General features: G+C 33.5%; 1 protein-coding gene across 26 annotated transcripts in view; it reads right to left on the bottom strand.

The window, feature by feature from the left end:
* Nucleotides 1-1,829: 1,829 nt before the first annotated feature.
* The window catches only part of PCM1 (pericentriolar material 1), a 79,422-nt gene continuing 63,914 nt past the window's right edge, over nt 1,830-17,337 (bottom strand). For 19 of the 26 annotated variants that reach the window (XM_033104087.1, XM_033104083.1, XM_033104086.1 and 16 more), the window contains 10 exons: nt 13,690-13,824; nt 11,746-11,943; nt 10,049-10,108; nt 9,650-9,782; nt 9,185-9,345; nt 6,430-6,505; nt 5,651-5,925; nt 3,874-3,966; nt 3,643-3,760; nt 1,830-2,172 (listed from right to left, as the gene is read on the bottom strand). In XM_033104087.1, the coding sequence (XP_032959978.1) occupies nt 2,147-2,172; nt 3,643-3,760; nt 3,874-3,966; nt 5,651-5,925; nt 6,430-6,505; nt 9,185-9,345; nt 9,650-9,782; nt 10,049-10,108; nt 11,746-11,943; nt 13,690-13,824 (1,275 nt within the window). In that variant the 3' untranslated portion in view covers nt 1,830-2,146. The remainder of the gene's footprint in view (nt 2,173-3,642; nt 3,761-3,873; nt 3,967-5,650; nt 5,926-6,429; nt 6,506-9,184; nt 9,346-9,649; nt 9,783-10,048; nt 10,109-11,745; nt 11,944-13,689; nt 13,825-17,337) is intronic. The other 7 variants (XM_033104081.1, XM_033104084.1, XM_033104090.1 and 4 more) reach the window with 1 other exon arrangement.

Raw genomic sequence — 17,337 nt, 5'->3', positions numbered from 1 at the left:
AGATATAATAACTGAGAAATAGTGGAGTATAGCTGCACTGTAAGAAAAATGGTCTCAAATTTAAGAAATCTCTCTGGCTCTCTGGTGAGTTGATGTCATTATTTTTCATGTTTTGATTTTTTTACTACATCTAAAATTGTCAAATAAGCCACAGTTCTGTAATAAATTCTGAAGCATAAATGAGTATGTCCATTTAAATGAAAATGCAATTCAGGCACATATGCAGGATATACATTTATTAACAGTGAAAAAGCATTTACCCAAAGTGAATGTTACAAAATACAAAGAATACCTGCGCAGTCTGGTGAGCATACTATTTTAGGCATTATCTCAACCTGTGTGGGTTTTCTCTCACTCCTTTTGACCTTTTCTCCCTCTCTTATCTCTAACCAAATTTTTTACTTATAAATCAAGACAAACAGGTTAGCTAATGCCTAACCCTTTAGCAATAGCTACTAGGGAAAAACAGGAAACAAGTTATCTGCTCTCAAGCTCTAGGTATTTTAAAACTAAATTATCTACTAAAATACAGAACAACAGACTAGATTACAGCAGCTATAACATAAGTCAAATAAGTAAGTACTACAGTAATAACTAAGATATAACTAACTCTTCCACTGTATCGATCTGTAACAGGCATGCAGAGAGAGAGTCATCATATGTAAGGCTTGGCTTAAGTACCAAAATGAAGTTTTCCCCTCTTCCTGTACAATCTAGAAAACAAATACAGAACTGGAGTATACATATAATGTAACTTATTGTTTCAATTCCCCTAACGACACACCAACTGGATGAGAATTCCTGATTCTGGAAATGACAGTTTTCTGAATAGGTTTTATTAAAGTTGGAGCTATGTCTCATGTAATTTAAATTAAGTAGCAATCCAGTAAATGTCCTCATAGGGAAATGCTCATTTAATACTCCCTGACTGGACATTACAATTTGACACTGAGGTATCAGGCAGGTAAGAATTTTAAAGGAATACCAACCAAATTCTTTTCTTATAGTATATTTCAGTCAATTGTTAACAAAGTTAAAATATACTCTGCATATTTTATTCAAGGAAGAATCTATAAGGTTGACTTAATTGTTAACTGGCTCTGTGAAGCCTTACTGGATATATGACAATTTGGGGATCTAAAGGTAAATGACCTTTTAAAAGCTGACTTAACTTAGTGATGAAGAAGTCACACACATTTTTGTTACTTAATACTTCATCTGCGAACCTCCTTCTCTTCTCACTACATGCAGAAGTAACTGCTATGTTCTGGTCTTAAATGATCATCTTTTCAAAAGTTAAATTTGTCCAAAAGCATATAGAACCTTACATTCTGGTACATAAATTTAGTTCTATGAATCCCTACTTGAAAGAGCTCAGTTTTTCATTTAAAATTAATCACAATGTTACTTCTCTGTGCAGAAATACTCTAATTATATAAAACTTTTTTTTTAGATGGAGGCAACATAGATAGGAATTGAAATTGTGGAAAATACTTATCTAATTGATAATTATGTTAAGTTCTAGGTACTAAAGACGTGTCCTAAACTTAACCCAGTTTGAATAGAATATTAATATATATTCTACAGTAACTTCACAGATATCCTGGAAACCTTTATAACCTGCCCTATTGTTGCACAGGAATAAGACTAAAAGGACATTAGAGCCAATAACAGTAACACTGGCATTATCTGGAAGCCTAGCCTAATGGCTGGGCTTTATAATAAATAGTGTATTTCTCTTAACTCTTGACCACTGCTCTTCTTTGAATAGTCTAATTATATAGAACAGTGACTTGCTGTATAGAATTCAACATAATTTCCAAAAAAGATACTTTACAGATAAGTCCAAACTTTATTTAAAACTATATTTTAAATTTAACATTACCAAACATCACAATGGGATAAAAAAATCAAGACCAAAAAAAAAGTAAGAAAGAAAAAAACCCTCAGTGTATCAAGGACTGAATTTGTTTAGAATGTAGTTTCTGGTGTTTTAAACTGCCATGGGCAGAAATTAACACACCTACCAAAAATGCAGTGTCGAATTAATTTACATTTTTATACAGATCAAAAGATGTTTATTTAGAACCATTTTCATATATGCATTGACTATGTAGAGAGAGTCAGATGAGCCTCTGAAGACATCTCATGTGCTTTGGGTTCCCAGTGTCTCTGAAACAAAATGATAATGCCTTATAAACCACTTACTGAATTAAGATATTACTAGAATTTAATATTGTTTTCATTAATGCTTTCACTTTTAATATAGTTATTACAAAGGAAATACTTAGTTTACTACAATAATTCCCTGATAACACACAGTCAAGAGTTTAAAAAGAACACGTGAGGATTTAAGATGGCAAGCTGAGCAGATACTTCCTGTCTCTCCAACAACAACAAAAAAAAGCCCACACTGGAAAAAAAAAAAGCAAAGAACTAAAAAAATGAATAAATCCAGAACAACAGAAGAAGAATGGTTCTGAAAGAACAGAGGACACGAGATAACAGATTCCCAGAAAGGTGAAAGCAGAGGGAGGCAGTGAGAGGGGAAGAAGCTGCAGCCAAGACACTCTCTGAGACGGGCAGCAGGTGAGATTCTAACAAGCAGAACGGGGCTGAACTCTGGGAAATTAACTGAAGGTTTGATATTTGGTCTGCCCTTCTCTTCACCCCATTTCCAGAAAAACAAAAATAAAAAATTGTATGTTATTTTAATTAATTGATGAGTTGATAGACAGTAACAAATCTTTTGACCTCGATCCAAGAAACGCTCTCCGAGTTGCCCAGGGTTGTGCTATTAGACTCATAAAGAAGGAAATCTGGGACTATCACTTGGCTCTGCAATAAATCACATTTACATAGAATAATCTTCTGAAAAACATAGAAGATAATAGTTATAAAAATAAAATGTAAGTGATTTTAGTTTAATAACCACAATAATGTAAGAGTATGACTAAAACTGAACAGAGAAGGCAAAATCAAGAGGGAAGGAGCAGTTCATGACCACACTTCATGAAACTAGAAAACATATACCAGGGGTGCCAAAAAAAATGTATACATGTGAGTGGTATTCATCTTTTGTTATCAGTATATATTGAGTATTACAATTTTGATACAGCTTTCTTCCTTTCTTAAAATGTGTATACATTTTTTTGGTACCCTCTGTATATTAAAAATAACAAAGGTAACAAATGAAAAAAACAATATGAACACTTAAAGGAGACATAGATCTAAATACCCACTTTTCATTTGGGAGGTAAGAAATATCTAAATTTTTAAATTAAGAAAAATTATAAGAATATTATATTGAGACAGAGGGTCTCCTCCAAAAGAACAAAAACCAACAATTAAAAACAATGGGCTCTTGACAATTATCATTAACTCTTTTGTACCTTCCTTTCTTAAACTATGTGCATATATTACTTTGCTAAAACTGAAAATTTTAAAAATAGAAAAACTTATCTGATAATATTATTTTATAAATTAGGAAGCTGAACTAAAATTTTTACAGAATTGTTTCCTTTCCAATATTTGGCTTAAATCTTCCAGGTACTAGTAGTGCATTTAAAAAACAAAACAAAATGATGGCATCAAGATTGAGTAATTTTCAACATGATGTGGTTAAAATTGGTTAACTCATACCAGGTTCTTTTAGTGTCTGAGAATTCCCAGCTAATTCTTCAGTCTGCATTTCACATAATATTTCACCAGATAAATGGTTTTTCTGTTCTTCTTCTACCATTTTACTTCTTAGATCTGCCTTTGGAAAGATAAAAAATACAAAATGATTTTCATCTTAACAGTGTTTGTTATATATAAAGATAATTTTATATATAGATATAAAGATAATTTTAATTAAAGAGAGCCAAGTACCTCTGAATATATTGTCAGTTTAAGTGGTAAATCTTCAACTTTCACAAAGTCTTCTTCATCAGATTTTTGACTTATGTTACCAGATTCTGCTTCCTGTATGATAAACAAATTATATATAATGAAGGCAATCAATCCACTCTATCTCTGGGTCAAAATTAAAGTCATCCATGCCAAGAGACAGAGTGGATTCTTACACATAAGTATACTTTAGTAATTCTATACTTGGTTTTCTTATATATTCAAACTCTATGAATAAAACAAATCTAGAGTTCACAGGAAAGGCTCCACACCTGGAGATGTTGAGCGTACTATTGTGCTTTTTTCATTTTCTCCAAGAGTCAGTTTATACAGGTTAGAGGGAGAAATAGTCGAGTTATACTGAGGGCTAAAATAATTAGAACTCTTGTTTCTTAATGTTTACAGAATACATCAGAGCGGTATCCAGCAGACTATAAGTAAACATTTACCGATTTTCAATATCCATTCTGTGGAGGCTCAAATAGAAAGATGAGGTATAAATTTAGAACTAATTTTTGCGATCACCTCATGCTGTTTTTCTGAAATTTGAATTATTTTCCTAGTTCTCCTTTCTGATTTTTTAATAGTATCATCATTATACTGATTACCCAAGTAGAAACCTTAGGCTTTTCTTTTTTTTGAAACATTTCTCACTCATCTTTCATTTAGTTTGTATTTTGTTTATATAACGGAACCTCCAAACATTTGCTTCCTTGACAACATATCTCATACAGTCATCAGATTCATCTAAAAATCATGACTTCGAATATCTTCCCTGCCTAAAATTGAATTCAAGACCCTCTATATTCTAACTTGAACTTAATTTTAATTCAGTACTTCCTATAGCGACTCTACACACTCATCAAATGATAATAAGAATAAATCTAACAGGTAACTTTCAGAGTTTTAAGTGCATAATTTTACTGGTAGTGAAACAAACAAGAGTTAAACGTTACTCTTTCCACTAATGTTTTTGAAACATTATAAGCCCCCTCTCTTAGAAATTATGAAACTGTATCATAATTGTAAATTATCTGTAATTATCTGTAAAAAATTATAAATTAACTGTAAAAAATTATCATAACTGTAAATATATGCTTGGGAAGAAAATCTATATTAAAAAATGTGAAACACATTCCTTAGACCTAAAAAGTAATTGTAAGTCCCTTCATTTTTGTTGATAAGACAAAGTATATAAAATACATACAACCCAAGTATCCAAAAAATAACCCACTTGCTATAAAATTATTGAAACAAAGGTCCTACTTACATTGTAAGTGCAGATATGCTAGCCTATTTCTGTCATTCACTGTATAGAGATAAGGACTCTATTGCTGTTACATTGTTTTATTTCCCATCCCAAATGTAAACTTTCAGGTTTATCAAAGATTTATGAAATATTCTAAATAGTTGAGAAGTCATGTATGGGTAGTCAAATGATGATTCAAGAATCATTACTTTATCTCTTCAGATCTGAACTTGATATGAGCTCACTCAAGGTTGCCTCCTAAAATTCATCTCTTTGGTTCTCAAAATTATAATAAGTAGAATAACTTCTAGGTTTTGAGACGGTCGTCTTAATTTATAATCACCTTCAAGTTTAAAATAAGTTTGAATTAAGAAATTAAAATATTCCAACAGTTTCCAAACCTAAACACAAAGCGGGGTTGTGTATACATGCTAAAATGTTATCCTGAAAATGAAGAAATATTCACTGAAGTAAAATGCAGAAATATTAAGAAATATAAATGATACATACATAGGCATTTACTAACACTGGAGATTCAGTATCAGGACTTCCAGCCAGAGAGCTTTCAGGAGTTTCCTGAGCAGATTTAACTTCTTTGACTTTAGGCACCAAGGTTTCGATTTCAGGTAAAGGTAACGGCAAAGCGTTAGGTTGTTTAGATGAATCAATGGTAGTAAGTGAGTCCTTTTGGACAGTACTATTTGGAGGTTGCTCATTTTCCAAGATATTGAGGTAACATGGTTTCACAGGGGTGCTATCTTGGTCATCTGTCATTAAAAGAAAGTCTTAACATTAGCGTAATACACCAGTTCTTAAGTTTTACTATTACCCCCCAAAAAGACAGTATGTATGAATCAGAATAATCAAGACATTTAAGACCAAAAGAAAAGGCAACTACAAATTTTCCTTGTCAATAGTTCCTAAAGTTAGTTGATCAGATTCATCTAGGGATAGTTTTAAAATTAGATTCCTAAAATCTACCCTATTTCTAATGACACAAGGTTGTCAGGAGTTAAGGCCCAGGAATGCATATTTTAAAAAAATCCTCCACATTTGTATCTAATGATGTCTTCCTTGCAGAATTTTTCTGTGTGTTTATGTCAACTTTCTTTAACGGCAGCTGGCAGAAACAAAGCCCTCATGTTTTCTACAATGTTTTTAGAGGGAGAAAAAAGACATATATTAGATCCAAAATACCTTCAAACTTCCATTAGCTAAGAATTTAATTTTAAGCACATAAAAGGCACTTTAAATCATCTTAAAATTGAATACTTATTTGGATTTCTTACCTTTACTAGTAGTGGGTTCTTGTTCTGATAGGACATTTTTGCTTTCTGCTGATTTTGCAAAGTCCTGTTGTAGAACCTAAAAGGAAAAAGAAGTGTCTTGATAGCAGGGCCTATTTAAAATATATGGTCACTATACAAAAGATGGTTGGTAGTATGTGGCTTTTGTTCAACCTGAGACCTTCATACACAGGAATTTTAAAATATCTTCTAAGTATTTCAACGAGGCTATGGTTGCAATTTCAAGATGGCTAAGTAAAAAGGTTTTCTCTTCTTCTTAAACAACCTCAAGATAACACAGAGAACTGGAATATTATAGATTCCACTATTTTTATTTTCAGTGTAGACTCTATCTTAAATAAAACTTACATCTGTTCATATGTAGATGTAAGTGAATGAAAGAGGAACTGACCAGGAGGCGAGAAAGCTGAACAAAACTAAGCACCTTTAGTAGTAGAAAACAAAACTGAGATTCACCTCATAATTGGAAGTGCCAGACTCTAGAAAAAAATGTACACTGTGATGGGGTGGGAGTTGGTGATGAAAAGAGGGTGGCAGGTGTCGTTTGAAGTTGTTTAAGAAAAATGTGGACACCTAGGTTCCCTCTCCCAACTTCAACAGAAAATGGAAGTTTACATTTTGAAGAAATTGAACTATTAAGTCTCAGGCCTGGGGGCCATCAGGGGTAGAGCTAGGGTAAGGAAAGCATGAATAAGGACAGGGTAAAGTGTCATACTGAAAACAGAGGGATTCAGTGCAAGTCTGTATAATGATGGGACCCTCAACTCCATTCTCACATTTGGCTCTAGAATACCAGCAACCAAGGGTCCTTAGAGGACCCTTCTTTGGAGAAACTGAACCACCCCAGAGACAAGACCAATAGATACTGACATTTGGGAGTTTCTATCAAAAAGCTAACTGTCTATCCAACTGCCCTACAGTGAAGCCCAAAAGAACTCCAAGCAGCTTTTTGGTATATCATTCTTTAAAATAAGCACTGACGGAATAGCAGACATTTGAAGAAAGCCTCCAGGTGGTAAGAGAAGATATTGCCTCCATGAAGTAACAGGGTGCTATAAAAAAGTAACAATCAGAAAAAAAGGATTTAGAAATTAAAAATATATGACACCTGAAATAAAAATAATTTCATTTAAGTATTAAGGTCAAAGAAATCTCCCAGAAAGTAAAATAGAGCAATACGACAATAAAAGGAAGAAAAGAAAAAATTAGGAGCTCAATCCACAAGGGCTAATAATGTCTGGTAATGTTAATTCCAGAAGGAAAGAAAACATGGTGGGGAAAAAAATGAAGAAAATTTACCAAACTGAAGGGCATGATATAGACTGAAAAGACCCACTGAGTACCCAATATAGTGAATGAAAAGAGACCTGCAACAATGTACTGTATCCTTGTAAAATTTCAGAACTCCAGGAAGCTTCTGGAGTAGGAAAGAAAAAAAGGTATACACAAAGGATCAGAACTAAGAAGGCACTCGTCTTGTCAACAGCAACATTGAAAACTGGAAGATAAAGAAGCCATACCTTAAAAAATCTGAGGGAAAATGATTTTCACCATGGAAGAATTAAGATTTTCTTAGACATGTAAAAACTCAAAATATTTATCTTTTACTCACTCTTTCCTAGAGAATTCCTGGAAGATGTGCCCCACCAAAATGAGGTAATAAACCAAGAAAGAGAAAGACAAACACTGGCTTCCAGAATCAGAGATCTAATAAAAATAACAATAGAGATTCCCAGGCTCATGTATGACTTATGCTTAACCTGACCTCAGACAAGGGAATTTAAAAATATCATCTAAAAGTGTTTCAAGAAGAAAACTGTGGTTGCAATTTCAATATGGCTAAGTAAAAAAGGTTTCCTTTTCTTCTTAAACAACCTCAAAATAATACAGAGAACTGTATTATTATGGATTCCATTATTTTTCATTATTTTCAGCAGGTCTAAGAGCCAAACTTAGAATGGAGCAGGAAGGGGGAGTACTCCAGAAAGGACAAAACAGACAAATTGGTTCATGTAGAAAATTCCACCAAGAGGTTTATACAGCTATTGGTGGGCATAACAAAGAGTTGGTTACATGTTCAAAGAAAATAAAAAATTGAGACAATTATTAAACTCAGATGAAAAAAATAACACTAAACAATAAACAGTATGTGCTTAGTTCAGCAGTCAGTAATATTTACATAGTTTGGTTAAATCTAAACATTTGGTTATATATAGAATTAAACAAAAGATATAATTAAATGAGGCGTCATAAGTGACCTAAAAATCCTTACCTACTTATAATAGGGAGTTGACAGATAACACCTAATACATAAATGAATAAATAAATATACACAGAGATGCATATTATTCAAAAACACAGCGGTAAACAGCAGGAAAAACACATACAAAGTGTTGCCTCTGGAGAAGGATGACGCACCAGTAGGAAAGGGAATGATTTTATTTTGTTACATACTATTTCCATGTATAGGTGGGAAAAAGACAAATTAAAAATCCAGATATTCTAAAGTAATCTCAAAGTTTTTACGGCTTGTCACACAAAAAAAGATTACAGTGCTTTAAACATTGCTAAATACCAAAATAAACCAGTGTTTCACATTTCAGTAAGTATATTGAAAAGCTTTGTATTCATGAAAATGAAAATGGAAAAGCTGTAAATGTTGACCTCTTTAAAAACGATGTGCCTTTAATAGTTAAAATAAGCCTGGTGGAAGGTGTGTTAGTCCACACTGGAATACCTGATCATCGTGTTCATTTTCTTCTGTAATTTCAGTGTTAGCCTGAAGTGAAGTCTGGACATCTACAGGTCCCTCTTCAAATTCTTCTATTTCTTCATCTTCATTCTCATCTTCTCCACTTCCATAATTAGTCAAAGCCTGAGTTTCAGCTTTGGACAAATCTAAGTTGATTAACAGAATTTTTAGAAATCTGTCACACTCAGTCATAATAATGGCTATTAACACAATTTACTGCATTCCTGTATTGTACAAGTACTTTACATACAACATGAAATCTTCAAAACAGTAAGTACTATAAAAAACTGTGATGCAGAAAGGACAAGTAATTTAATCAGTGTCACACTAGAATTCAAATTCAGAGTTGTCTGACACCTAATTCTATATTCATTATAATCCACCAAACTGTTTCAATAAAAGACCTATAAAGTACTAGCGTATAAACCTAGCATGAGCTTTTAAACTTACTAATAGACACTGGACATTCTTCACTTTCTTCATCTTCCTCTTGATCAGAAACATCAGATCTCACATTTTTGGGACTCTCACCATTATACTCAGATGTTTGAGTCTGCTTAACTGTTTCAGTCACATCCTTGTCCTAGCCACAAATAAATTTGAGTAATTAAAATAGATTTTTAAAAGGCATATAGTAAATCTATCATAAAAATAAGTCATTATTAATTTAATAAAAACCACAAGGAATCACTTGGCAATTTAGTTTTGTTTTTAAAAGGAAATAAAATCAGAAGAAAGGACATTTCATGATATACTTTGCTCTCAAACATTAAGGTAAAAGCTAGCAAAATCATTTAATCTTTTTGTTTCAAAAGCATTATTTTTAGTCACAAATTAATTAGCACGTACTTTGACTTTGCCATCAGTTTCTCCAGCAGGTGAGCCATGCTCTTCAAGAATCCTTTTGGCCTATAAGCAAGTCAATTAAACAGAATTTAGGGGTAAACCTTCACCATTACACTTGGGTATTCAGTAAACTTGAACAAATGCTGCTTGTTTTGACCATCATCCAAAGAGTTGATTGCTTTCTTAGAAATGTAAATTAAACTCTTTCATTTAAATCTTTTAAATTAACAAAACCAAAGCAACGCCGCCTACTAACTTCCCCTTGGATACATAAAAGGTATCTCAAATTTACTAAGTCCAAAACAAAAATCTTGATTCCCTTCCTTCCAAAATGCCACCATCCCAATCTGTTAATGGCCCTTCATTCACTCAAAAGTGCAAGTCAGAAAACTAAGAACCAGCTCGTGCTTTACTTTTATTATCCACATCTAAACCATTACAGTGCCTTATTGACCCAATCATCATAGTGTCTCTGTAGTTGCACACTCAAAGCTAAGACACATCATTTCTTACCTGGACTACTGAAACAACCTTACAACTGGTCTCTCTGCTTCTATCTCTATTCTCCTGTAATTCCTGTTCAATATGGTACCCAGACAAAATTTTTAAATTGCACTTGAGATTATGTCACTCCACTATTTCGAGCTTTCCCATGGGTTCCCATCAGGCTTAGAACAAAATAAAACAGGTCCTTACCACGGTTTCTAAGGCCCAGTAATTTGGCTTTACTTACCTCTGTGACTTTATCGCCTACACTCTCAGCTCATTTAATGTGTTCCTGCTTTCTTGGCCTTCTGTCTCTTCTCCAAACTGCTCAATCCTGCCTTAGTCTTTACACTTACAGGTCTCTCCTTCACCTTCCATGCTCTTCCCCTTCATCCTCATTATAAACTTCTTGTCTTTCATACCTTAAGCTCCTATTTTACCCCTTAAAGAGCCTGGTGCGATTACCTATCTAAAGTAGCCCTTCCAATCATTTGTTATGGTATCATCCTGTTTTAACCTTCAAGCACGAAGCAATGGCTGAAATCTGAAACTTATTTATGTCTAGAATAAAACCATAAAAAGTGTGAAATAGATGGCTTGACTTTATCTACTTTAGATTTAAGGAAGAAGAGTTATTTCATTCTGTTTTGGGTCTTGATCTGCTTTCCCTTTCATTATTAGTCAAGAAAAAGGGTACAGGTCTAGGGAAAAAGCCTTCTGGAATGCCTCAAGTTGAGGGGAAAAAACCCATTCAATCTCACAAGTAATCAAGACTAATTTAACAGGTTATAAGAAGCTAGAGGGACGCGCAACAAAAATCTTAACTGATAAATAAGCATGTATGTTGGCTGGGGTGATATATATAACACCCAGGGAAGCCACTGGGGTTGGCAATAGCTGTGGCAGGCAACTAGTTGGTCAAGAACCGGATCCCTGTCATCCTCTCTTCTCTGGAAACCTAAATAATGGGAAGTGGATATCTGACAATGTACATTAGGCATCAATTCCCATCTGCATTCCTGATCTGCAGCCACTGCTGTTACCACTGAGATTCAGCATGTGGCTAGCATATGTACTGATTTATAATCTGGTTAGCTGGTATTACTTTAAAACTACTTTTCTGAGGGTAAGTATAATTTTAGTTAATAATAATCAAGAACTATATTTACATGCTAATTATAATTACTTCTAAAATCAAAATGCGTGTCATTTACCTCTTTGGCATAAGACTGTATCACTCCAGCTGCCTCTATTTTCCTTTTGCATCTCTGTTTAACTGTCATACTATTATTATCCAAATCTTGCATGAGCTTAAAGAAAGCCAACTCATTAAACAACACTTCAGATATCTCTACAAGAAGGTCTTCTCCACAGTCTTTCAGTTTTTTGCCAGCAAATTTTGCCAGTGAATCCTATTAAAAGATAACCAAATCACTTTAAGATTATAGTTAACTTCAACTGTGGATAAAGTAATACAGATGATGAACAAGTCTGAATTATAATACTCACCTTGTGAAAAACAATTTTATTACTTTTTAGGATTGGAAAATTTTAGTTCTATTCAAGTTGAAATACAGTATCATCAAATGAAGTCTGCGTGCTATTTGAGACTTTTCTTTTCTTAATAAAACCACTTTTCTTGTTCTTTCTTCCTAAAAATATGGACTACAGGCAAATAACTATGATATCTGGTGTTCCCTCCCCTCCAAAAATCTACCTTATCAAGCACAATCATGGAAAGAAGTACAAATGCTGGGTGCTTTGTGAAAAAAAAAATTCATTGAACAGGTTTCGTAAGAAAAAAATGAAAATAATTTAAGCTCTATCTCATGAAAAACTTTCAATACTCTGGGCAAGATTTAATGTACATCACTTTTATTCTTTATGTACGTCCCCTTGTGGAAAAAAAAATCAGGATGGGGTAAAAGAAAAATCAGGATGGGGTAAAATGAAAATAGTCTGATTTTCTGAGACTTAGAAAATAATTTTATTTCCAAATAATACTTTGAGATTTGTCCACAATTGTGATAATAGTAGGCAAAACTAAGGAAGGACTGCATGGATCTTGATAAACAAAAGTATTTAAACTATACACAATTTCTCTTTCAGACTGATTCTAAAATAGAGTTATTTCTTTCTATAGAAATAAGCTAAATTTATAAAAATACATTTATCTAAAAATTATCCACTGAAACCTTATATTCCTTATAAAAATTATGTTAGTTGTATTATTATAGATTAAATAGAATCAGGACAATTTAAAAACTATATAGAATTTATACTTTAGTCTTAAAAATAAAATGGAAAATCATAGTGGTGGACATCTGCATCAAACCTAGGGCTTTAAAAAATTAACAAAGTGATAATACTGTCTCTAAAACGAATTTAAACACAGGACTAGAAGGAAAAGTTTCATAGGAAAATTCTGTAATAGAGACTAAAAGAAAAATGTATTTTCTAGTCTGGAGTAACAATACACATCACTAAACTATCTCAATGGAAAAACACATGGGTGGATTTAACTGTAAAGATGTTTATTATATGGAGTAAGGTATCCTTATTTAACATAGGGTTTCTCAACCTTGGCACTATTAACATCTCATTAGATGCCAGATGCCTCCCTGTGTGTTGTGACCAACAAAATGTCTACCGACATAGCTAAATGTCTCATGGGAATCAAAACTGCCACCCCAGTTGAGAATCACTGCTTTAACATAATTTAAGGTTACTGTTACAGCCTAAGAAGTCTCCACAACTATTGCTCGTTTCTAGCTTCTAAAATTTCCCAGATTGATAAAAAATTGTTTTAGAAAATACGATAGAATACTTTCTAAACATTTCAAACTTGAAATGTTCTTATTAGGTAGGAGAAAAATCAAAACAAAATTTTATTAGAATTGGGATAGGCCTTAGAGATAGTCAAATTAAATGAAGACACAGGCTCTAATACAATTTTTTTTAACCAGTTAAAGGAATAACCTAAAAAATACCAGATTGTCACCCCAATTAGATGCTACAATATGCAAAAAATACCAGAATGTCGCCCCAACTAGATGCTACAATAAATTGTGTAATGCCATTAGAAGCATGCCAGAAAATAACCAAAAAAATCCTAACCAGACGGTACATATTGATGTCACACAAGTATAAACTCTTACCTGTAATATACTTCCAAGCTGTTTATGAAAGAACTTTACAAACTCTTTGCTCTCATCATTTTGCTGGGTCAGGGTCAACACCATGCGTCTTACTGAAGTCAGAAGTTGAGAAGAACATACTTCATCCATGTGCTCCTGAGAAAAATCCTAGCTGGTTAGCATACAAACTTACCTACTGTTCAAAAAATATTAATCCACATAATATGAGATTTTATTTTTCTTGCATAGATGTTTCTCAACTTTCAGATATACATTTGGAATTATTTATTCATAAAGACTAGCCAAACTCCCACTCCCAAAATTTGAAGTCTGCAAATTCTGACCCACCATAGCAGATAATAGCCAGTAAAAGAAGCTGCTGATTCAATACTTTTTCATCACTTTCTTTCTGAAACTACTCATGCTGTAGTTTCCATATTGTCCGTCTTCCTCTTTTTAGTTCAGGTCCTTCCAATTACTCTTACAAACATTCTCAGGCTTTCTCAACACTGGCACTCTGGCATCTTGTGCGTTGTAGGATGTTTAGCAGCACTCCGTTCTCTACACACGTGATGCCAGTAGTACCCTCCATCCTCTCAAGTCCTGACAACTAAAAACGTATCTAGACATTACAAAATGCAGGTCAAAGAGAATCACTATCCTAACTTCTTAACAGGCCACTTTCGGCAAGTCTCTTCTCCTTAATCTTCCATTAGAAGCATGTTCAAACTATATAATAATCCTAATCATGGTTAGCTTTCTGAGGTGTAGCCATAAAACACCCATATATCAATAACCTCAAAGTTCTAAGCCCTCTTCTGCCACTACTCATTTGGGCAGGTCCTTTAACCTTCAGTTGGGTAAGTTTGTTTTTTCAGTTTTGTTTTTCCTAAACAAATGTGTAAAATGAGGTGGCCAAATTAGATGATGTCTAAGGTCCCTTAAATCTAAGGATGTAAGTCCATTTTTTAAAAAGAATTCATGCGTCAAGGCAGGCAATTAAAAGAAAAAAAGGCAAGGGATAGAATGTCCCTTGTCTTCAAGGGATAGAATACCAGGAGGAGTCAGATATATGAGTCACTAAAGCTATGCACTGTCCAGTAGATGATATTAATACTTTTTAACTGCAGGGACTGTTTCTCATTTATCACCCAACACAGTGGCTAGCTCACAGGACACATTGATTACTTACAGAATAAATAAATATCATAAAAGCAGCACACACTAGGTGCGATAAGGATCTGTGGTAGCATATTGGAGTCAATAACAAATATCCCTGAAGAAAAAATATTTCAGCCAGGCAGAAAAGAATAAAGTTATTTTGTATTTTTTATAGTGACAACATGTACAGTAGGCTAGTATGTGCAAAAGTAATGGCAGGAATGCTAAATGTTGACTAATTTGAAGTGAGTGTACCTAGATGGAGAGAGATGAAGTTGAGAAAGTGTACCAGGTCCAGTGGTAAAGTCTTTTGAAGGCTAAAGAGTTTTCTTAGTAAACATTAACTCCATAGCTATTACGACAGGCAGTCTAGGCAAAAGGATATGAATTAAAGTTATGCTACTAGAGAGAAGGAAGTAATAAAATTGACCATTCTTAGGGGGGGAAATCAATTATTGACTCACGGGGTAAGAGAGTCAAGAAGTCTACCGTAGGTGACTGTAAGCTGACATTAACAAAGAGTTTCTATAATTCTACAAAAAAGTCAAGATTTAAAGTGAAATAAGACATAATAAAATAGTTAAAAATCAAATCATTAGTTCTACTCATTTTGTTGCCCTTACAAAGCTTTTGAAGAGCTCAACTCAGTAAGGGAATACTTGTGAAAGGTTGTCACTTAAATCAGAAACAAAATGGTAAATGCAATAAAATTTCCTAACTGAGGATGGCTGTATTCCCTAAAATAAGCTAAATCATTTAGATTTGTTTTAACCTTAGAAAATAACTATATATGAAATAAATATTACCAACATACCTACTATTTTAACAACAGAAAAAAAAGTTTAAAAATATTTACTAAATTACTCACAAAACTGTAAAAGAAGAAAGGCAACGCTTTGTTATCTATGCCTAAGATGAAACCAAGCAATAACTTAGTTCAAGTCAATTAATTTGAGGGAATGGTTTCAAACTCTTAAATAAATACCTACCTTTCTATAAGAATATCTGCATATTATTACAATTTATAGGAATATAAATAGTCTTTTTGAGGAAGAATACATATTTTATAAATAACGGGAGATAAATTGGTGAAACTGAGGTATTTGTCTTATCTCCTCAAATTCCCTGTATCCAGTCTCTGAAGTCCTGGTTGGATTTCAAGTACTAAGAGCTTTAGAAAGGTATTATTCTAGTAGGGCGACAAATACAAATAATTATGATACTTTGTCATAGGTGCTATAATAAAGGCATGTACCAAATATCCCAGGGGCAGGAAAGAGAAGAAGGAATTCTGCCCATCAGAACATGCAAAACTATTTGGACTGAGTCCTGAAGGATAAGACTGACAGAGATGGGGGAAGAGCATTACAGGCAAAGGAAGTAACATGGGCAATGTGCCTTTTTGAACAATGTCAAGTAGGATACAAGATATGAGGGAAGGAATAGTTAAGAGACCAGGACCAGGCTGTAAAGGTTGTATTGAGTGATGTTGTATCTCATCTGGATCCTATGGGCCAGTTATTTTCAAACAATACTTCTTAGAGCCCCAAGAGCTTGATTAGTTGAGATTTGAAGGATCCATTCATTTATTAATTCATTCAGTAAGTATTTATTCAGTGACTATTATACGCAGCTACCACTCTTGGCACTGGTGATAAGACCAGTGTTAGTGACCATAACAGAGTTAGATCTCCAACTTTATGGAACTTACATTTTTAACGGGGAGAGAGACAAAATAAACAAAATATTAAATAAGTTAGAAGGTGATAAGGACTATGAAGAAAAAGAAAAGCAGGTAAGGAGTAAGGGGAAATGTGCTCACCAAAAAGGTAATTGACTAATGACTAGAGACTGAAAAAACGTAAAGAATAACTGACTGAAGACTTGAAGGATTCTAGGGAAAAAGCCATGCAGGTATGTTAAAGAAGAGCATTCAGGGCAGAAAAAGTATCAGCAAGCGCCAAGGCCTTCTAAGCGCTAACACTAGCTGGAGAGTTGAAAAATTAGAGAAGAGGAAGCAAATAGAAAAACCTTGTAGGAGCTGTTGTGGTTGCACAGGAAAAGGCTCAATTTTTCAGTTTTTACATGGAATCATTTGGGCTTACACAGATGATTCTCTCTCTCTTTTTCTGAAAATAAAATCTTCAGAGAAAGCTGTTTCTATAATTGTCTTCTCAAAGATCTCTATTCTCTCAAAATATTCCTATGAAAGCAATACTTCTACCGAGGGAAGAAATATAAGTATATGGAAACAACGTTGTGTTGTCCATATCTTATACATTGACAAGTACAAAGAGGTTGTCAGAAATGAGCCCAATGACAACATATTTTGTAGTTTCACATACCTGAATGAAACAACTGTCTTTTCATTTCTAATTTTAAAAATTTCCATTTTAAATTAGAAAGTAAAAAAGACTGCCATCTCAGATAAAGTCCAGTCTTCACTTTCCATTGCTTGCACACTTCTCTACCCTATTGATTGTTATTAAACAAAATTAATAGTACTGC

Source organism: Rhinolophus ferrumequinum, chromosome 4 (genome assembly GCF_004115265.2).
Source record: "Rhinolophus ferrumequinum isolate MPI-CBG mRhiFer1 chromosome 4, mRhiFer1_v1.p, whole genome shotgun sequence".
Classification (NCBI taxonomy): Eukaryota; Metazoa; Chordata; class Mammalia; order Chiroptera; family Rhinolophidae; genus Rhinolophus; species Rhinolophus ferrumequinum.
This window is presented reverse-complemented; position numbering and strand designations above follow the sequence as displayed.